The 22,736-nt window shown below is 43.5% G+C and overlaps 1 protein-coding gene across 8 annotated transcripts; it reads right to left on the bottom strand.

Annotated features, from left to right (window-relative positions):
- Nucleotides 1-1,036: 1,036 nt before the first annotated feature.
- On the bottom strand, nucleotides 1,037-22,708 carry nfyc (nuclear transcription factor Y, gamma). 8 transcript variants are annotated; one of them, XM_051391051.1, is made up of 11 exons: nucleotides 22,600-22,708; nucleotides 10,976-11,085; nucleotides 10,692-10,763; nucleotides 9,022-9,135; nucleotides 7,256-7,351; nucleotides 5,974-6,150; nucleotides 4,111-4,179; nucleotides 3,479-3,634; nucleotides 3,070-3,174; nucleotides 2,913-2,972; nucleotides 1,037-2,413 (listed from the first exon to the last, which is right to left on the bottom strand). In XM_051391051.1, the coding sequence occupies exons 2-11, from the start codon at nucleotides 11,072-11,074 to the stop codon at nucleotides 2,294-2,296; spliced, it is 1,068 nt and encodes a 355-aa protein (XP_051247011.1). In that variant the 5' UTR covers nucleotides 11,075-11,085; nucleotides 22,600-22,708; the 3' UTR covers nucleotides 1,037-2,293. The 8 variants fall into 8 exon arrangements, with proteins under 8 accessions (XP_051247011.1, XP_051247015.1, XP_051247012.1 ...); XM_051391055.1 differs by having other exon boundaries at nucleotides 10,692-10,760; XM_051391052.1 differs by lacking the exon at nucleotides 22,600-22,708 and adding an exon at nucleotides 19,350-19,468.
- Nucleotides 22,709-22,736: the final 28 nt, after the last annotated feature.

Below are 22,736 nucleotides of genomic sequence, written 5' to 3'. Positions count from 1 at the left end.
CAATCCTCGCCGCTCTTATTAGAAAGAGCCGAGAATGAGTCTGCACTCATTAATGCAGTTATTGTTCAGTGATTAAGTCGATTAAGAAAGGGCCCTCCGGTTTGACTAATGTTCACTTGTGGCTTTGACTACCGTGGCTTATCTGGACAGTTGTGTAAGTTAGCAGTCACCATGTCTGGGGAAATGCGTTTTTTAAATGGCTGTATATGAAAGCTCTTCAAAGTGACACTACTGAGCTTCGACTTTCAACACTGACACCATGTATGAGAGCTTTTACTTGGTGTAAAGTGGGACACTGTGAGCACCCTGCATCTCTCTGCCTGCTTAATTTTCTCTTCCACCATAATTACTTCTCTTCCTTTTAAGATTTAGGTCGGATAAGGAATGCAGTCTGATCTCGCAGGAGCTGAGCAGTCTCCAGCCAAATAACTCGTGACTCTATTGTTAACCGCTTGCCCTTTTTAGAGCATGAAGCTTTTCCAGCACTCGAGGAGGGCGGCAGAAATAAGATTAGTGGTGTTCATATTGTCTGCTTCGGGTGCAACGTGGGTAGATATTGATTGCACATTTATACCAGTGCAGTACAGTTATGTCTACGCTCCTGGTAAAAAAAAGTGTAAAGCTGTGTTTTGCATAAATCAGGTGCCCTAATACTGTATGTCTGTGGCATTTAGTTTGTTAGATCAGTGCTGCCCTCCTATGGCCATTTGGGAAAACAACACAAGGCTCACACAGTTAAAGCCACCAATATTCTCTTGTGTCGACAATTAAGATGAGTTTTGAACATTCAAAATATGAACATTATGTCTTGTGATATTGCTTCGATTTCATACCCATTGGATAAAAGCAACAACAGCAATGATATTTTGGGCTCTGGTGGTGGGATGTGTCTACCTGCAAATACAGTAGGGGGGTTGGTTCAAGTCTTATGTCTTGGTGTTGCATTTCTCTCCTGTCTCCCTGTCTACAGTCCACACACTAGTGAGGTGCTTAACCTAAAATAAAACAATGAAAACAAAGATTAGTACAAAAAGTCTTAAGACAAGTTATGTTTTTTTATTTTTTCTCACAAACAAAGTTTGTTTACAAAAAGGAACGTCAAAAATAAAATTGTACCTATCTATTGCATGTCATGCTGGCAGTTTGAACTACATGCAAAAATAACAATAATAAGAACATTGATAATAATCATTACTGTACAAAAAAACTGATGGGGAAGATATGAGGCCAAACATCATCTCAAAAACAAAAGAAAAACACTTGTATTGAAAAAAAGACTTCTATAAAAAGGGTGGCGTTTTTTGCTCCAGACGGAGTCATGTGTTTGTACATGAGACTTAAACCAGGGCACAAGACTCCAAAAACCACCCAGGTAGAAAGATGAAACTGCATAGAGGCAGAGAAGAGATTCCCCGCTCTAAAGACAGAGGGGTGAAGAAAGAGTGAATGAAAGAAATGTGGTGTGGGAGCTTGAAATACAAGCACACACACACCCTTACACCCACACACCCACACACACACACACACACACAGTTAACCTACACAGTTTGAAGCCCTTACAACATAAAGTCATGCTTCATCGTCAATGTGGAAAACAACACAAAAAAAACTAGATGAAATTATTAATGAACCTTATAGTCTCTTCTTGAGATCCCTTAGATTGACCTGCTGTAAAAAGTGATATCTGAGGAATATGGCTTCATTTCATCCATCAACTACATGAAAAACAATAAAAGAGGATATGATTCATGTCTTCCCATAAGGAAAGCAGGAGGTGGGAATCCAATGACTACCTTCTACCACAGATATGCCAGGAGCAGGTTGTGTAGACAGAGACAGCCACTTTCCCCAATTCATTTCCAAATGGAGAACAGAAAGGAAGGTGCCAGGAATAAAGCACACACTTTTTTTAATGTTTTAAAAATCCTTGAAATGAGACGAGAGGAAGAATAGAGTTGGTCTGTGGAGAGACTGGTGTCAGGGACTGTGGCAGTGGATGCACATTTTCTCTACAGATGTGGGTGACAAAAGTACAAAAAGTGTCATGGATGCAAGTTAACATGAGATTCTGAGAGAGTCAATCAGCGTCCCTTTGGTTTTGTTTTTTTTAATCCAGTGTACTAAGTTTCTTACAAAAAAAAGAGTGTTACAAGATTTCAGGTCCCTCGTCTACATGAGCAGTGCTTAAAATCAAGGTTGTCAAGCGTCCATTTGTCGAAGTTGGTGGCATCTGTCAGCGTCACATGGGCTGGTATGCATGTTGTGTGTGTGGAGAATAGGTTCCTGGTTGGGCTCATTCGGTGCTGACCTGCGTGACCTGTGCGTCAGCCGTCTGGTTGGTGGACTGAATAAACATTGGTTGGGTGAGCTCTTGTCCTGCTGGCATCGTCACTTGCTGAATCTGATACAACTGCTGTAAAACAAAGAGATAGACAGAGGATGAAGGTCTGTGTGTAACTGGATTTTAACAGGATGACAACAGACTACATGGTTCTAAACACTCTTAGGTTGTTACAAGGTGCTACTTAGGTTGTTTCTTCAATACTATGTTATGTTTTATCCGTATTTGAAATTTTATAATCGCATTTCTGTCCAATTCCAATTCCAATTTGTGACATATTTTGTCTTTTTTGTCTGATGTTATTTGAACTGCACGTTACTGCTGCCTTTCTTTGCTGGCAGACTCTTGAAAAAAAGAGACTTTTACACTCAATGAGGCTTTCTTGGTTTTCTTCATGGGCACATGTCAGCTAGTTTGCAGCAAGGTGACATGTGCCCTAGTTAAAATGAGAAATGCTAACAAAGCAAACAAACCATAAATAAAGACAGTGAGTCAGCTCCCACTCAGCAACAAATAAAAAGATAGTCATGGTCATTACTAAAGGTTTGGATATATTTATTGCATTTGTTACCTGTCCGTCAGTAAACTGGTTGAACTGCTGCTGTCCTTGCTGTACCTCTGTCTGTGTGATCTGAAAACATAAGAATAAAATTAACAAATGAACACTAAATGCTTGAATATCATATAATTTGTTATATGAATGCTATTTATGCTGCTATTGTTATTACCTGCTGGGTGTTGGCGAGAGTCTGAATCTGTCCTTGGACCACTTGTGCCCCAGAGACAGGCTGGGCTAAACGGATGTATTGTAGCTGGCCCGTGTTCAGTTGCACCTACATTCAACCAACACAAGGGGGAGACAGAGTTCGGTTTAGAGCAAAGGTCATTTGAATGCAGAGGTCACAGCCATTTTCCTGCTCTGGACAACAGCAACAACAATGATTCACTTTCCTCAGGAGAAATGTTAACTTTTGTCTGAAGATTCCCATCAATCAGTGAAGGATGGATAATTCACTAAAACACAATGTAGGTAACTATATGCAAGCCATTTTAACCTGAGCCTATACATTCAATTCCCTGACCAATCCTTTCTAATTCCCATAGCTTTTTTCCCTCCAGTTTGATGCCATTTCTTACCGGGATTTGCTGGATCTCTCCTGTGTTGGTGATGATCTGCTGCATGACCTGCATGGTCTGTCCTTGGGCTTGAGCTGTCTGAGCTTGACCCTGTGCTGCAGCTTGGACAATCTGTACCTGCTGGCCCTCACTCACCTGCATAGCCACAGGCGCACTCTAATAGAGAGGAAAAAAGAAAGAAAAGGAAAGATAAAAACAGAAAGACAGGCAAGAAAGAAGGATAGAAAGACAGAAGTAACACATTAGTTGTTGAACAACAACTGGTACAGGCAAGTAGTTTATGATTGACATAAAGCAAAGAACCAGGAAATCACTAACTTCCCTGGAATTAGATTTTAACCAGCACCACAAGGCTTATCCTAAAATTCTGTTAAAAGATCATCACACAGGTACAAAAGAAGTGGAGACATAAGGTGACAATGCAGGTTTCAAGTCCTCTCCTTCTCTTCCGTCTGTCACACTATCTAGGAAAGGCCACCTGATCTCATGCTGCGGTTAGCCCTACAGACCTCAGTTCCCTGGACAGGACAGAGCTGGTAGGCCGCAGTCACCTATAGGGCTGTGACAAAAAGTAGTGGCCTCTGTGTGTGTGTTTAGTGAACTAATGAATGCACATGTGCATGTGTGTTTACCGTGATGGGTGTGCCCTGTGATTGCACCTGCACTTGCTGTAACTGCTGCATGGTGGCACCCTGCAGCATCTGATGGCCCGACAGAATAGAATGAGAAAATGAGAGAAAGACACACAGTGAGAAAGCAGCGATTGCAACAACTTAACACATGAATGTAAGCGCGTGTGGAGAGTGTATGCGTAGAAAGCTTCAATGTTAGAGCAGCAAACAGTGACACAAGCAGCAAATGACTCTTGATGACAGGTTTATGAATGATAAAGCATTGGAGGTGAAATGTCGGAAACACAAAAAAAAAATTCATGGACAGGTTTTGGAAATGTCTGCACATCACAGTGACATTTAGATCAGCTTCAGTAATGTCAACTGTAGTTTCGTAAGTGCTTATGAGAGAGTTGACCTGAGAGAAAAATGACAGAATTGGTACAACAGTGACAACTAGTGACACTGAAAGCTCTGCACACGAACACACAGATGCATAAGTAAAGGGTATTAATTGAGATCTCTGCCCATCGTCTGCTCCCACCATAAATCTCTTTTGCTTTTTCATTCTAAAACATTTTCTGCTAACACTTCACTCTGCAGGCCAAATCTGTTACCAATTATTGCATGTAACTGGTGGCTAGTGGAACGCTAACCAGCTCTGTTTTACACCAGCAAATAATTATGTGACACTGACAAGAGGGAAAAGTGTAATTAAGTTAGACAACAAAAGATATTTGGTTGCAATAACAGGGGAATTAAGATAAAGCTTCAAAGTTTTTATTTTATCTCAAAAGCACTTCAACAAACCAAAATTCTTTTTTTGGTAAAAATGTCACTTATTCCCACAAGGCCCACCTTTAAAGTGCCACCTTGTATATAGCCTACAATGGAGTCTACGTAAGGTGAGTGTCATACTGTGACCTCCCCGCGCTCAGCGGGAACTGCAGCAGCAGTGCTATTGAATCAGACCAGGTCCAAATGAGCATGACAGCTCAGCTAAAGGCAGTCTGCTGAAGCAGCATGAAGCACCACGGCAGCCCAGGAGCCCACGGTTGCATGACATGCAGAGACCAAGCTGGGGAAAGGACGCTTGGCATCAAAAGTAGCAAGAGTGAGATCAGAAAGAAAGGCAATTGAAAAGTGTCCCTAAATATGCATGTTTGTTATTTGCTAACTCCTCTGATCCAGAGGTGGAACGCACTCTCTCCAATACTCCGTGTGTGTGTGTGTGTGTGTGTGCGTGTGCGAGAAACAGAGTCTGTTTTTGTATGTTGTTGTGTGTCTATCAACATCATATTTCTATTACAATTCATAAGTTAATAACAGAGAAGGGAATATTCTGTCAACAGAGTGTTCAGATCAAATGTTTCCTCTGCAGGGTTTCACAAGGAGGGTGTGCATGTGTGTAGAGATGTGCGCTGGGTGTGTTCTGAGGTTCAGTTGTTCCTGCTGGTGGGAGAGTGGTCAGCTACTGAATGTGAGCTAAGACTAATATCAATAAAGCCTGGTGTGATGACCTGAGTAACAAGCCTTTTGCAGCATGATTCCCAGCGCTGGGTGGTGGTTAGAATGTGTTGCTTAAACTACTTGGGAGAGGTAATCTTTTCAGGTGTTACACAGACACACACAAAAAAACTTCTGAGAAGAAGTTCAGTGCAGGCTTCATTAACTGGTAATTTGTGTTTCTGTGGGGGCAGTTAGCTGCAGTCAATAATTCACTCCCCTCTCCACATCGCCCTTATTATTGTCTAAAACTCTCATATCCAGCTGTGGTTTTATTTTGTTGTTGCTCCTTTAAATGGTGGTGTGTCATTTGCGCTCTGTGAGGTGCTCTGTGGAAAACCCTGTGAGGAAGCTTTTCAAAGACGACGTTAGTAGTACCTGTCCTTGCTGTGGTTGTGCTATAATGATCTGTCCAGGCTGGATGGTCGTGGCTGTTTGTGCGCCAGGCTGTTGGGCCTGTTGTGTGCCCTGCACCTGTACAGCTCCAGGCTGCTGGGCCAGAGTGAAGTAGTACTGCACCGGCTCTGCTGGGGCTACTGACTGACGCATCTCCTCCTGAAGATGACACACACACAGACACACACACACACAGACACACAGACACACAGACACACACACACACACACACACACACACACACACACACACACACACACACACACACACACAGGGAAGAAGGCCTATCAGTCCATTACATCTCCATGAATTATTTTTGCAGGGTAACGGTAGAGGAGGGTAAGTCTGATAAATAACTGATGGGATGTCGCAGGGGAAGAGTAATGTAATCTGGACATAAGATCCATTACAAGCACCATACTGGTCAATACCATAGACTGCAGGTCTGGAGGAATGCAAGGCTTAACATGGTGATATGTTTTAACCCGAATCAACCTGAACAGTTTACAAAAGAACATTATCAAACCTTTGTGGCTCTACTGTAATATCAGTATACTGAATGCAAACGCTCTCTTTCCATCCTCTTCCAGGGTTAGCCACAAAAGTCAGTTTGTTGGTATTCCGTTTACTCTTTGCTGCAAAGGGTGCTTGAACTCGGGTCTAACAACTATCACAAATCAAATTATATCAGTAAACACTGACCTCTGTCATTCTGCTTTATAACTGACTAATGAGCAGCGCTTAATCTTGATGAGGTTTCTCCGTCACCAGAAGCGTAAACACCCCTCTCCCAGCTCCATGACAACACAGCTGAGAGTGTAGGATGTTTACATGCCTGGAGACAGTCTACTTGACAACAAATTTAAATGTCTCGATCCTCCATCTGGTATGCTACATTTGTATACAGTACATCAGTCTCCTACTTGAGCAAAACTAAGAAAAGGCACTTTATCCTTATTTAATTGATCTCATGTTACCTCTTTGCTGAGGTTACTGTTGGTTGTCAGAGGCAATAAGATGCTGCAAACATCCGACTGAAAGCCCTTGCTGTCCAAACCCCAGCTTCCAGTCAAGGATGTTTACAGCACCTCCAGGTTGCCAACAATGGAAAAGCACCTGAGATGAAGACCCAAATGGCCGTCTCTTTATATTGTGCCAACTTGAATGTGTAAGCAAATTTTTTTTTTCCCTCCAAAATAATAAAACTCTGTTGACATTTGCTGTTTACACATCACTATGATCCTGTCAGTGTTTGCTTTCATACCTGTCGCTTAGGTGGCTTTAGGTCGTCACGGGGCACAATGTCAATCAGGAAGTCAAACTGGTCAAACTTTGTTATTGCCATGGCAATGTCGTTCCTCTGTAAACATAACAGACATAGAGGGTCAAGCTATGCGGTCAGACTTAAATTATGTTAATTCAATATAAGCAGCGACCTATATATAAAACATGCCTCAAGGCCTAAGGTCAACTCTCCCAAAATAGCCACACAAGAGGCTACCTTGGAACTGAAATCAAGTTCCCAGTAGTACTGTAACAGGTATTTACTTTAATAACTGAGCTCAAAAGGAAGAGAGGATAAGTTTAGGGCTGCATTGATTAGTCAACAGAAAATTATTGAACTCAACTGATTAATCATTTGAATCAGTTTTCATGGGAAAAAAGTCATTAGTTGCTGTTAGTGAAGGTTCAACAACTTTTTTTCCAACCAAGAGTCTTTAAAAGAAAAATGGATGAATAAAAAAACAACAACCACCCTAGCATCACAATCATAAACCTGTTGTGTCTGATGGGTGCAAATGAGCAGGAATGACGCTTTCCTGCCCTCATGATCACAGCCTCTGCTGCTATACCCCTTCCTATATCCACAGCAGTGTGCTGTCTCTGTGGAATTTTCCACAGGATATTGGCTGTCAGGACCCCCCATTGTGGCCCTCCCTGCACTAGAAGCTATTTATAGTAGCTTGATTAATATCTGGTAACACCAGGTCACATCTACACTTGTTCTATTGATGAGCGTTGCTATGGTGACCCCAACTGGCGTGCCCTCTTCACAATGGGACTCAGGTTCTGCGTGTGTGTATCTGTGAACATGTGGAAATGGAGGGTACCATTTTCCTTCACTAAGGCACAAGAAAATAACACATTTGTGACGTGTACCTAATGCATCACCTGTGGTTATTAATTAATATGTAAACCGCTGTTTCTAATTAAAGCATGCAGTGTAGAGTTCAAACAATGGAGATTTTATGCCAACAAAGGACTCTAGGTTAAAGATAAGTCAAGACAACAGCAAAGAGAACACACTTCCAAAGTAGGTCTTCAATTTAAGACTCCAAGACTGACTGCGATGAGAGCGATTACACTTTCTTTTCTGGCCTCTTTTTCTACCTGTGTTGGCATACACACACACATATCCATGGGTTGCTAATCTCTCAGAGGTATGTGAATGGATAAAGTGGACTTAAGGGCTTTCATGTTCTGCTCCACAATTTTCCCCTCTTGACGTCCAGGTGAGACAAGCTCTTGTCAGATCCCAACTGTTCCCATAAAAGTGCTCATGTTCCCTGCTTCCCTTTTCCCTTTTCCTATCATTCCAGAGTCCATCTTATTCAACTTTGGGACAGCAGAGCAGGCAAAATGGCACCGGAGGGAAAAGTGGGTCAACGGCACCCAGCCTGGCTTTGCTTTCAAAGTCAATGGAGGGAGAAAGAACTAAACAGAGGGATAGTCCTCAACGGGGTTCTTGGAAGGGGCCTCTGCTTGTATATGCACACAGACACAGGCACAACAAACCAAAAAGAATGCCAAATGATGGAAGGGTGTGGGAGAAGAGTTAAAAAGAAAAAAAGATAGCAGAAATATACAGAGAGAAGAAAAAGGAAATGTAATTATAATTACAATAGACAGGTGTGAGCAGTCTTTGTGCACCAACAAATGGTGTAGTAAGAAGACAGTGGAGAGAGGTTACCTCAAGTGAAAAAGGGATGACAAGAACAGAGCTCAAACATCTCTTGAAGTGTGTCTGACCTGTAGTGTGCGTCTCTTATTGTCCTCGGTGTGGATCCATGCTCTGAGGGTGAGCTCTGTGATGAAGATCTGAGCCGCCTTGGCAAACAGGACGGGAGCCTCTGCACTGATCATCTGTACAGAGAAGATGGAGTTACACCTGGTTAAATACACCCACAGACTCAAACAAACATCAATCACATATCAGCTATAACATGAGTCACTCAGGAGTAATAAATGGCTTCATCACATTCAAAGGCACAGCAATAGATGCATTCATTTGTTCAAAAAGACCACATTATAATAATGCGTGACCCCAAAACACTACTCAAACAAAGCTATATTGCTTAGCAGAAAAATGTCATTATTATTCACCAAAACACTTAACTTTGTCGCTAAGAACGCCTCTTCCATTGTAAAAAATCACTGGTCTGCATGCGTTTAATGGCAGATTTCTTAGCTTCAAATTCCACTTCTTCATATCGAGTGGCACTGAACTCTCTGTCAATCCACACAATAATCAGTTAAGTATATGGACATATTTGTAAAGCCCACAAGATGGGCTGTAATAATACCACTCACATGTACACATGCAGCAAAAGCTGCTGTGTCAGAGCTGACAGAAGGGTCTTGTCTTCAGATATGTTAGGGATCTCCTGATCTCTTTACCACTTTAAGCTGCTGCTTAACTAAGGGGATAGTGCTCTTGACACGAAACATTCAAGCCGCACGCATGCACACACGCAAGCACACACACAAACGTCCCAAGGCTTTCTCTTTAGAACAGCCCTGCCTGATAATCTGGTGTAACAGGGGAAAAAATAATCACTCCTCCTTGTGCTTCAACTATTGTTCAAATGTTGGTAGATTGTGGGTAGGTACTGTTGAATAAAGCTTGCGGATACATGCCCCTAAAACTACAGTATATCCTAAGCCAATCTGAGAGATTAGTATTGGCATCAAGGCGTACTTTAAGCCCAGTTTAATTCATATTGTTTAAGTTACCCTGTTTTTGTTGAAATAAACCACAACTTGCAGCCATGTGGAATATGTTTTAAAAAGTCAACAAGCAGCTACAATCTCTACAATGTGGAGCTATGTTAAATTAAAAGCAGCTGCTTCTTATGGATACAATGCCAGTCCTTCACAAAGTGGTATTAACAGCTACTTGCTACACAATCAGTGTTGTCATTTCCATTATAGATGCTTGCTTATTCCTGTATGCACACTATTAATATGTCTTGATGTAAACCCATGTGATATAAATAATGGACTTCTTATCAACAGACATTGTTGAAAGCGCAAGAGCTGATAATATTTTTCCATTATGAAGTAAGTCCAACAGGTCATTCACAGGCACTAAGTGGACTGAGCACAAAAGGCTACAAACTAAGAACTTGATAGAATACGCGTGACAAATTCACAAACATTATCCATCAGGCTTTAAATCATTAAGACAATCAAAACTTTGAAAAAAGTAAGTAAGAAAATTAGAAATGTAGTTTTACTGGTTCAAGGACCAGGATAAAGCCATACATTGCCTATTTTTCACTTAACTTCCTCCATCTCTAAGTTTATCAGAATTAAGACCCTAAATAGGAATAGAAGGTGGCTTTAATTTCTACGCATTATAAAACAAATTGTACTATAGTTATGTGGTTTCTCGTCAACTATTTAGACTGTCCTCTTACCTTAACGTCCTCATCCAGCTTCATGATTTTCTTGATTCGAGCCAGAGGTAACTCCTGCACGCGAAAATCCTTCTGAAAATAATGGATGGGTGTTGTGTTAGGGACGCTGAATAGAGCATGAGAAAGTTCTCCTTTAAAGTATTTGTATGTGTGTATGTTTGAAATCACATAGAAACCATTGAATCTTAGTGTTGATTGGTCTGTGTGTGTGTGTGTGTGTGTGTGTGTGTGTGTGTGTGTGTGTGTGTGTGTGTGCACTTTTGTTTTTAGAAGACAAAACGTACCACAGTCAAGTTCCTGATCTCTTCCATGACCCGAGGCCAGAAGGACTGCAGGGTTTGCTGGGCATCGCTGCCCCCAGCTCCAAACGCATCTGCGGACATCCTCTACTGTGCTGCATCAAGGAATGACAGGGGAGGAGAGAGGTGGAAGCACAAGGTTAATTATTAGAAAACACAAAAACAAAAGACATGATGTGATGATTCAGACACTCAAGACACATCATTCGTGAAGGACACAAGACACCAGGACACAGAATACAGTGTCAGTTCAAGCCAGGCCTGTGCTGCCCAGAGCTCTTCCCGTGTGTCAGAACCACATATGCCTTCACAGCCTATAATTATAATACAGTGAAATCTAAAATAGAGCCCTGACAGGCTTCTATTCCTGTTTTTGTGGGATGTTGACATGCCCAAGAACCCACCACCAGACTGGCTGCAAACACCCCCATTATGAATGGCTCTATCAACTTGAGCACATAGCGGCAGCTCCTCTGCAAACACAAGCATGTCATGTGAAACTCAATTGCTGCTGGTGAACCCAGCACTGAGGACAACGCTGAAACGGCAGATCTAGGAGACGCATGTGCATTTGTGTCATAGAAAAACAATCTTCTGACAACAACTGCATTCCAGTTTGATGACAGATGCACATTTCAAAACACACACTGAAAGTTGTGAAGAGAAATAAAACCAACTGTTACACACACACACACACACACACACACACACACACACACACACACACACACACACACACACACACACACACACACACACACACACACACACACACACACACACACACACACACACACACACACACACACACACACACACACACACACACACACGTAGCCAGTGCTTCTACAAGGGGTCTGACGGTTTGAAAGAGGATCCAGCAGGTTACTATGGCATGCCAGGAATCTGCTGGGGGAATATTGGCCTGCCTGTCTGAGCATGCAGAGCTTGGAGTGTCTGGATCGCACTCTTTCACTCTCTCCCTTTTCTCCCTACCTCAGTGAAAACATTTGGCAGAAGGGAGAAGAAAAAGAAACATGGAGGGGGGGACAGAACAAGAGATGAGTGTGTGGAGCTACTCAAGAGAGACGGGGTGTGTTTGTGTGTGTGAGGGAGGGGTAGTGCCATGTCCAGTTCAGCATTAATCCAGCACTAAGACAAAGTGCCAAAGGCTTTAACAGGGGGAGGTAAGAGACCGACGGGGCCGCAGTCAGACTGCTGTGCAAACTAGCTATGTGGGTCAAACAAGACAGAAAGAGGGAGATGCACGGAGAGAAAGAGAGAGACATGACAGAACAAAGAAAAAGAGTGTTAGGAGAACGGGGGGGTCTCCTTTTTATCTTCTTTCTTTTCTCACTCTGGGCCAACAAGCATGAATGGCTCCAGCTCTGGTCCAGCTGACAAGCCAATACAAAACAAAAGACAGCCTCTCACTCCATCACCCCAACTCCAACACTCCATCTAGTGTCTCCCCTGTTACAGCGGTGTTGGAGGGGATTGTTTTGACTGTGGGTCCACGTCAGCCCCTTTATTCATACCACTTAAGGTAAAGCTGTAAATATTTTACACAGATAAATCACTAATTCAGAATGCAGGGCCTTTACCTGATTGATTTTTGACAGGAAAATTTGCTTATCCAGCAGTTGTGGAAGTTACTGAATAATATAGAAGAAGCACTGCCCGCATCCTGTTCTGTCATACAGTTTTCGACAGAGAGTAGCCTAAATCAATGAGACAGAATGGCAGCGGGGGGGGGGGGGGTGGCTTTATATAAATCAATCAGGCCGCTTGTAGCTATGGCATGCCAGGCTAGTGATTGACCTTGACAATGTCTCCCCTTCTCTGTCTGACGCTCCAGTGTCCAGTTGCATTTCAAGGTTGATTGAAATCCTGCAGTCACTAGAACAATCCCAGCATTCCACGGTGAGGGAATGACCAATGGGAATTGTAGTTTTTCCTCTTCTGTCCGATGGGTGAACTGACCTCTGGCAGCTTTCTTTATTTTTTTTCGTAACCATGACCATGCAAATAGGGTGAACGAAATAAGAGCAATGAGAGCCGCTTGTTTTTCCAGCTAAATAGCATTTCAGCACCCCTATCAGCACTTGATCTTGTGATCATTTTGAACAAGACAACCTTGTGTATCTGTGTGTAACGCTGTCTGCCAGCTTGTGTGGTTCTCTACAACTGGTAGCCTGATAAGAAACAATAATTAGGCAATTCACTTAACAGCATTACAGACAACCATCAGGCTAATTACCATGGTAACAACGCAGTGGCCCAGAGGAAACAGAGGAGGATAGAAGAGTTAAAATAGCAAATGACTCAATTGATAAATAGCTAAGTAAGACCACCCCAGCTTGCACTCTCACATATACCTCACTTATCTTAAACTGAGGCATTTTCTTTTAAAACAACTCAGAGAGAGCTGTTGTTAAATCACACATACACCCCAACCCCCTCTCTCTGACCCCGTGACCTTCAATCTTAACACACAGCGTATTTACTAACCACAGCAGCAGAAGGAGGGGGCAGAGGGGAAGTAAATATGTAAGAATAAATGAGAAAGCAAGTGTGGCTAGAGTCAGCCTGAAGCCGGAGAGGGGGGGAAAAAAAAGAAAGTGAGCAACATATGTGAGAGAAAAGAGAAGGGCTGAGTATCAACACGCCCTTGAGCGCTGCTCTTCCAGCTAGCTAGCATATTCTACCTACAGTATACCAATATTACCATATTTCCCATGGCTTTGCATCAATGGAAAGTTTGCGTGGGAGCCCGTCTATGTCTGACACACACAAGTGCAGAACATAATGTCCTCTGCTGACTTCTGCAACACCTTCTATGGTCTGGGTCTAGACTAGTCAAACAAACACTGAGTCGGGCTATCCACTGCACAAAGAAAATCAATTTTGAAACTCCCCGAAAGCTAATAAATGTCAACGTTATAAAAGTTGTAAAAGGTCTGGAGGTTGATGCAGACAACTAGAGAAAGCCAGTGTCAAGATGGCTTATTTTATCTGCAGTGGTAAGTACTATTCACTGCTGTATTTCAGGTCTTTAATCTACAGTAAGCTTTGATGGACTATTTTAATAGAAATCTGTACTAAAGATTGTTAGTCGAGTTCACGCCCTAATACTTATGGTCAGCATTGTTAGTTGCTCTAAATACAGAGTCTACAGATGTTGTGAATGTATTGTGCTTTCATATGAGCGCAATCTGGAGATTACTGTGCATCATTGTGTTGTAATGAACCTGCCCAGCTCATCTCAGCTGTGTTGTTCTAAGCTACTGTATGCTATATTAGGGGACACTGTGTTTTATGCGCTATGCATCCCTCCACTCCTCTTCCCTGCGGTTCTGTTGTCCTTCATCGGGTCATCGAGAGAAGCCGGTGTTGGGTTTCCTACGAACTCTGCTGTGTGTGTGTGTGTGTGTGTGTGTGTGTCTCTCTTTGAGAACAAACGTGATGTCTGTGCTTTGTCGACATTGTCCAACACAGCAACTTGCTCTTCCTCCTTTAGCGGCTCTACATCTCTCTTCCTGTCTCTTCTCCAGTACTTCCCAACTCTCTCTGTCACTCGTGGCTGTGTGTTTCTCTCTTGCTCTGTCTTACTTGCTTTCACCTGATCCCCCTCTTCCAACTTCTCTGAGAAAGTCAATGCTGCTCCGCTTGCAGCAGCTGAATCAGCGCTAATGTTGTTCAGCCAGCCCCATCCTGCATCTCTCCTCTCTCGTTCTCCGTCTCATCCCTCCCTCCCTCCCTCCCTCGCTTGCTCACTGGTACGTCACATCAAGTAGCCACTCACAGCAGCAACACCGACTCGCTCCAACTCTGACATCACACCACTTTACAAGAGCCTTCAATTCCTGTCCAAATAATCCTGATAGCAGTGCAGGCAGAAAAGGCAGAAGACCGGAAGAAGAACAACAAGATAGTATCACTTAGCCATATGCCAATTCATTTGCTCTTTAAAATTAGTGAAAGAGCAAGGAAAGGGCAAAGAGGCAGAGCAGAGTTTTCAGCGTCAAACTCTGCACAGAGGCATTACTGTAAAAGTGTGTACAGCTGAAGAAAGTTATTGGATTTTTTAAAGAAAAAAGGTTCTTCAGTTAATTGCCCCCTTAATGACCTGAACGATGGTGTAAATTGAGCCTAATTTTGCTGAGTATAGTTGATAGGTAATGAGGCAAGGCAGATTAAGGCAACCTGAAGTCCTATTTGAGGCTGAGGAGTGAACTTTTCCCTGTGGTGTTTCAGTATTACATTGTCATCGTGCTGAAGAAGAATTCATCTCATCCCAGTTCTTTCCCTGAAGCAGAGCTGACACTTCACATTGAAGCTGATGTGCGCTGAGAGGACTTGACCCACACGGAAACAAAGAGGAACATACTGTACTACACTAATGTGTAAATGTGTGGCAAGTGTTCTAATCTGCAATAAATGCAAGAAACATCACAAAATGAAAACATAGTACAGTCAGAATCCAGATCACTTATATACATATATATACCTAATAATTATGGCATGTTTTTTTTAAGCATACAGTTCAGATAATCCCAGATATTTTAAAACTGGCTTAATGTTTTACAGGGCCTTTAGCAAATGACATGGATACGGGTAAACAGTGTATAGATATAGTATCATTTATGTCCCCCATACAATGACCTTAAATAACCTTCCACATTGTACACTTCATGGTTATCAACAGTTAAAACATCAGGCTGTACAAAGTGCAAACACGTGCCCACATAGACTGGTTGCCACTATGTTTCTCTGTAAGTGATGAAATCGACCGAAAGACTTATTTTATTGTATGATAGTGCCAACTATGGGTGTCTTTTCCACACGTTGCTGTGTGAAAGTGTCAATGATGCAGAACGGGCAGTTCAGCAGGAAGGTCACCGAGGTTAAAGGTTTTTAACTGGCCTTCTAAAACAGAAAAACAACTGTTTGCACAACATTTGCTACATTGCTAAAAAACTAGATATATCATTGGATCACTGAGAATTTCTTAATGTTTAACACTCAGTGTGTCATTTTTATTCTGATTTACTATAACCAAATAGATGGAATAAATGCAGGTACGCCAGGTAACATGTCATTCTCATAAACATTCATTTTATATGATGGTCATAAATCAACAGTGTTTTTACAAATTCTGAGCTATTAAAGTGTTCACCACCTCAATGAACCCAATCACAAATACCAAACAGAAACAAACTGGCATGGTTACAGCATGCAGGGTAAATGATCTACTCAGGCAAAACAAAAAAAAAAAAAGTTCCCAGCCAGGAATTACAGATCAACTACTGAGACACGCACAACATTTTCACAGATGTTAGTGCGCAAATGTTGTGTTTTTTAGAAAAAAAATAAAAATAAAGAAAAAGACAGTTACTTTGACCGTCATGCTCCCTGTGACCTGCAGTGCAACATCCCTTTGGCACGGCCGGACCTAACCAGCCAACCAAGTGGCCGTGCAAACTTTGCCCTTGGTTCTGCTTCAAGCCAACTCCAGGAAGTGCTAGTCACTGATCTCCCAAGGTCATTCAACAGAGGAGAGAGAGAAACCAGAGAGGGAGGAGGGGGAGGGAGAGAGAGAGAGAGAGAGAGAGAGAGAGAGAGAGAGAGAGAGAGAGAGAGAGAGAGAGAGAGAGAGAGAGATGAAAGAGAGAAGGGGAGGGAGAGGGGGGATAGAAAAGGACAGGTTTTTCAACTTTCACTGCAGCACTTAAGTGACCCCAGTGGTTCGGGCTGTGTACTTTCTAAGAAAGCTTAATAAAAACATCTCATACTGTACATATAAGCAATGTTCTGTATCCTCCTTCGAGTTTCGCTTCCTGTGTCCTCTCATCTCCCTCATGTTTCCTTCTCATTGCTGACAGAGAGACTGCGGGAGCCAATCTCACATTCCTGTGACCTTCATCCAATGCTAGGCCCAGTCTCTGGCGTCAAAGTAGGCAGGGCTAAAGCTACCTGCATATTACATGCTGGAACACAGCTGACTCCCCTTGGCAGCCCACACTCTCTCTTTAGTGACAGTGTACACATGTAAAAACACGAGGGGGGGGGACAAGGGCAAAAAAGTGAACGCTCGGTGGTAGTGGTCACCTTAGTGATAAGCTGAAAGGCCTAGCTATGTCTAAGTGGCTTGCGTGTTTCGTTTACTTTTTCCTTCCCCCGGTGTGGTACAGTACGGGGCATAAATGATATTCAAATCTCATGCAGACAGCAGCCAACCCTGGGATTTGGCAGCAAGGGCTTCAACTTAAGAGTTATTTTTAGTCTCCCTCTCTCAATCTCCCGCACACACACTCTCTCTCTCTCTTTCCCCAACGGGACTTGGTTTTGTCAAAGGCACCAATGGAAACTTTCAATTACGGAGCAAGGGAGGGGAGAGAAAGGGAGTCAGAGGCAAGTGAGAGAAGAGGCGCCCTCCAAAGATTCCATCAGAAGAGATCAGATCAAACTATTAGCCTCCTCTGCCCCTGAAGCTGACAGGCTGACAGTCTGTCCCATCTGGGCGTCTGGCATTGTCGGGGCGGGGGCCTGGGGGGTCCTGAGGTCACTGCAACCAGCTGCACCTCCACCCCTGGGGACCCCTGACACAAACAGTGACAACAACGCTAAGAGATATCCTCTCAGAGTCCTCCATACAGCAAATCTCCTTTCAACATGGATGCCATCTTTGCCTCTCAGCTCTGCGTCACTGTCTGGCGCTAGCGTGTAAACAAGGACGTCCGGGGGAAAGCAGGGTCCGGACCAACACTGTGAGCCACTGCAGCCCTGGCCCACAGGATAACACCACCACCAAGACAGTGAAGCACATCTGACCACGGGGTCCGGCTGCCATGCACTTACATGCAGTGGATGGCAGGGCACTGAGTGAGTGCTGAAGTCAGTGTGCATGGTGGTTCAAAGTCAAAACACAACAAGTGACACCAACGACAGACAGGCAGACTTCACGTTGTTACTTCGCAATTGAAACAAACATGAACAAATATCTTCTTTCTTTCTTTTTAAACTACAGTCCATTCTGCAAAAAGCATAAACGTTGTACCGGTGTGACAACTGAAGGACAAGGATGAGAGACGCGCGCACACACACTAAACGCACAACTCCAACGTTCCAAGGAGAGTACTACAGAACAGGAAGGGGAGGGGGATTGAGGACGGCTGTAAAGGACAGACAGTCTCATCACTGCAGAGCGTGATGGAGAGAGAGAGAGAGAGAGAGAGAGAGAGAGAGAGAGAGAGAGAGAGAGAGAGAGAGAGAGAGAGATATCAGAAAGTGCACAGACGTCAACAATTTATTCAAAGCCTAAGCAACTTGACGGCTCTTCTCTCTAGGTTTGTGTTTTCATCGGTCAGACTTACCCCTGTGCCCTTCATGGTGAACGGTGTGCCCTGTTGGAGCAGGGCGGAATAGAGGGAAACGGATAGCCCTGTTCAAGTCTCCTTGAGAGCAGCAGCAGCAGGAAGAAGAGGCACAGAGGTTGACAGAAAAACTCTCTTAAACTCCTTCACTTCCTTCAGTCGCCTGATCGTATCAACAGACAAAAGGCACACTGGCTCCACTGGACGGCTTTAAAAAGGCTCTCAGCCTGGACACACACAGAAGAGCAACCCCCCCCCTTATTCTACCCCTCCCCCCTTTTCTCTTCCACTCTCCCTTTACACATGGTCCCGTCTCCTTCAGCAGCCCCCCAACGTCCTCCTCTTAACTAAACATACAACCCCGTCTCTCTCCTGTTTCTCTTCTGACCAAGTCCTCTCAACTCACTGACCTTCTCTCTTTCCCTGTCTTTTTTACTATCTCACCCCTCTCCCTCTCTCTAGCCGGTGACCTGTGCGTTTGTCTTTGAGCTGACCCCTGGCCCGGCGCAGAAAAGAGGGTGAGAGGGAATAGAAAGCCATCGCAGCAGCAGGCAACAGCGCAACAGCAGGCAAACAGTACAGCGGCACTCCCAACTCACAGACAAAAATCTCTAGCCTCCTTCCCCTTTAACATTCAAGAGTAATCAATCTAGCATGCTACGTGATACTCAAACCCCGCCTCACACCCGGCTCCCACCTCACTCTGGCACTTGCAACCAATGAGAAGACAAGGTCCTCCTCTGCCATTGGACGTTGCGCACACCAATCAGCTCTGACACATCCCCTGCCCCTCCTCTTGCCTCCGCCCAACCCCCTTTTACCGACAGCCAACTTCCTGCTCTAAGTTACCTTGAGCTGCAGGATAGGGGTCAGGGAAAAGAAAAGAGGAAGAGACAGTAGAGACGAGAATAGGTGAAAAAGAGCAAATAAAGTTGTAGAAAGCTCTTCGGGGAGTGCGTGAGGGTGTGCTAGTGGTGGCTTGCCTCGGCATTGTTTGTCCTCAGGCGGTCCCCTGCTGCTCCTGCTGCTGGACGGATGAGAAAGGTTCCACGGGCTGCTCTCTGACAACTGCTCTCTGCTTATTTACAATGTCAAACTAAATGTCTCCCTCCGCCCCGCCTCCTCTCTGCTGCTACAGGCTGACAGCACTGTGATGCAGGCAGCCACGCTGGCCCTCACTGGCTAGAGCAAGTGCCAGAATGGATGCCGCATGTTGCATCCACATGATTTAAAGTACAAAAGCATACTAGGCAGACTCGCTGTCTCATACGTGTGCACAGGTATACATGCACATCCACACACACACACACACACACACACACACACACACACACACACACACACACACACACACACACACACACACACACACACACACACGTTTTGCCCTTGCTTTCTCATTCATCCTTGCTCACAGTCACACTGCAAACATCTAGCCTCTAACCAGCCTACTTGTTATAATGAGATTCATTGTACTGTTAATATTATGCTAATGCTAAAAAAAAAAAAATAGTCTACATGCATGGTCACTAATTATTCGGTTAGAATATAAATTAGTTGCATTAGACTTTATTCAACAAATTCTCATTACTCATGGAAATATTTAGTTATGTAACTTACCGCAACCACAACATTAATCCAATGAAATCCTAATTATGGTGTCAATCAAATTTACACAAAAACTAATTACTGCACAACAGATCATTACAGAGCCTTTGTACGAAGTGAAGAAGAATCAGCTGACTGGTGAACAGGAAGAGGGGGGCAAAGAAGAAAAGAGTGCATTTGATTCTCGTCCTATTTGTGGATAAACAAGACTGAAGAGATATGGGTGAAAGTCTGTAAACAAAGACATTGTTGTCTTGACCCCAAAAAACTACGCTCACAGCAACTTCCACAATTAAAACGTCATCAAAAAACCACGTCAGCAATGTCATACAATGCCCTTCTTGTTAACTCACCACTGGTATAATGTGAATACTTTCTACACCGTAACCTTTACTTTAAAATACCAAAGCAGGACACTGCAGCTCATGTGCATAACTCATAGTGTTTAATGCACCACTCCACATATAATATGCAAACTCATTTAGACATATAAAGCTTAGACAATAAAGTGTGTAGAAGTGACAGAAATTAAAGGTGTGATGGTAATGTACTTTTGTCCAGAGTAACTGATAACTTGTGCAAAAGGATGGTGGCATGACCTGAAGCTTTGTGCTGCATATTACTGCAAATCCCGACTGTAGCGAGGAACACAACAAGCTTAAGAGAGAGAGAGACAGAGCGCAAACCTGCCCCATCAATGAAAAATCTAGAGGGGGAGGGGAACCGGAAGGATGGAGAAGGACAGAGAGGAGAGTTGTTACAGGATGGGAGGGGTAGAACAAGTGGAGAGAGGGCGCTAGAACAAGATAGAGACTCAAGAGAAACAAAGCTAAATGTTCCCTTTTCTATTTTTGTGAGGAGCATGGGGACTAGAGCAGGTACTACAGCCATCCAGTTAATGATTAGAGTGGAGCTGCACAAAGATTAATCTCTCCAGCATGGCTGCCATGCCAGAGCAGTCCTCTCTGTATATGTATTCTGGCTACCCAAAATGCCTCAGTAATGACACCTGGCAAGGTCACCATACAAATGAGACCTTCCCATGACCTGTGCTGCCCGCAGCAGGGATATGTTTGCTCTCACTGACGCTATTTAGAGATAAACATACACCAGCCAGACTATGGGTTTCATAAATACACGGCACCCGCAGGATAGCGAGGCAAGCAATGCATTGACCCACAAACTTGCAAAAGCACATGCACACCTTAGTGACTAAAGGATTAGCTGACTGATTTGCACATAAATTACTCAGATTAAGGCTACCGAAAGTAGGACCGACCCTCAAGTCATTTAAAATATAATGTCACCACTAGATTAAACATGCAGAGAGAACAGTGAAATAAGAACAGATTATTTTACATCTAATAGATTAATAAAGTAAATTACGCTGCAGGAAAGGCTGCAGGACTGTACAACCTATTTCTCTCCACTGCTAATAATGAATAGCCAAATGCTGAAGCAGCTCTGAAATTCTTACATTCACTAGGGAAACAGCTGAGAGGTGGTATTGTTTTCTGTATAGCTTTAATATGAGAGGAGCACATTTCTGTTCTTTTAATCATTAATGACAAAACCTAGTGCAGCTTCAAGATTTTGTTCTGATATTGTGGCTCATTTAAAATCTATTCTTAGGTGTATGCATTAGGTTTAATCAAGTGTTGCCTAAACTAACCTGAGTGAGCAAAACAAAAGACACTTTGTATTTACATACTGATAGCACAGTGCATTTACACTGGCAGTAACTATGAGGACAACTTAGCTCGTTAACGCGTTAGCCTTTAATAAGATGTTGCACTTTAACTAGGTCGTTACAGTAAACATTATAAGCCAGTTAGGACGAACAAAGCGGCTAGCGGGACACACTGAAACCAATGGCACATCCCAGGGAAGCATACGGGAAGTTTTTCATTATCGGTGAGCCTAAGGTCGCTAAAGTAAACTAGCATATTAAAATAAAAATAAACTGTCACATATCGGCTACTAAACACATGGGACATCAACGTTAAAACACACACAGTCAGTACTAGTAGCTAATGTTTTAGTGGTCGCTGTTGACCGTGACTTAACCGTGCTAACATCAGTGAAGTTAATGTTAGCTTGTTGGAGATGCACACTGGCGACAGGTGATCATCCGCAGTGTGTGTAATTTTAATCACCACTGGACAACGAGTCCTGCGATCAAATGAAAGTTTGCAAAGCTTTCCAAGGCTAGGAAGAAGCAGTCTAACCAATAAAGACAACGTTTGGCTCTGTCCTTCAGACCAATCAAACCTCGGACTAGATTCCACCAATCAAGGTTTTTAGGGCTAAGCTCGTTCTGCAACTGACGCCATTCGGGGCCCAGTAGAAATTGGCCACTCCGTCTGACAATCAGGGACGCGAGAGCCAACATGGTGGACACAAAACAGCAGTTTCCTGACCGCCCGTGATCCCTTCAGCGGGCCACCAATAAGCGCCTCAGAGAGCGGGGAGGGAAATGGCGCCTATGTTCATCTTCCAAAACAATCGTCGATTGGTCAAGAACAGCAAATGAAAAGAAGCGAAGTAACTGTCCCTTCTTTCACCCAACACGGGCGCCTTTCTTGTAAACCTTCTGCACACATACAATTTTAATTTCTTACTCACTTTGTTTTACGGGTTCGAAGTGAAGTCCGGCTCAGCGTATTATTTATTTTATTTAGCTAGCAAGGGGAAACAAGATGGCTGCTACTCGAACCGGAAAGAGTTGAATGCACGAACGCGATGACGTCGCAGTGACGTTC

Source organism: Dicentrarchus labrax, unplaced genomic scaffold, assembly GCF_905237075.1.
Source record: "Dicentrarchus labrax unplaced genomic scaffold, dlabrax2021, whole genome shotgun sequence".
Taxonomy (NCBI): Eukaryota; Metazoa; Chordata; class Actinopteri; family Moronidae; genus Dicentrarchus; species Dicentrarchus labrax.
This window is presented reverse-complemented; position numbering and strand designations above follow the sequence as displayed.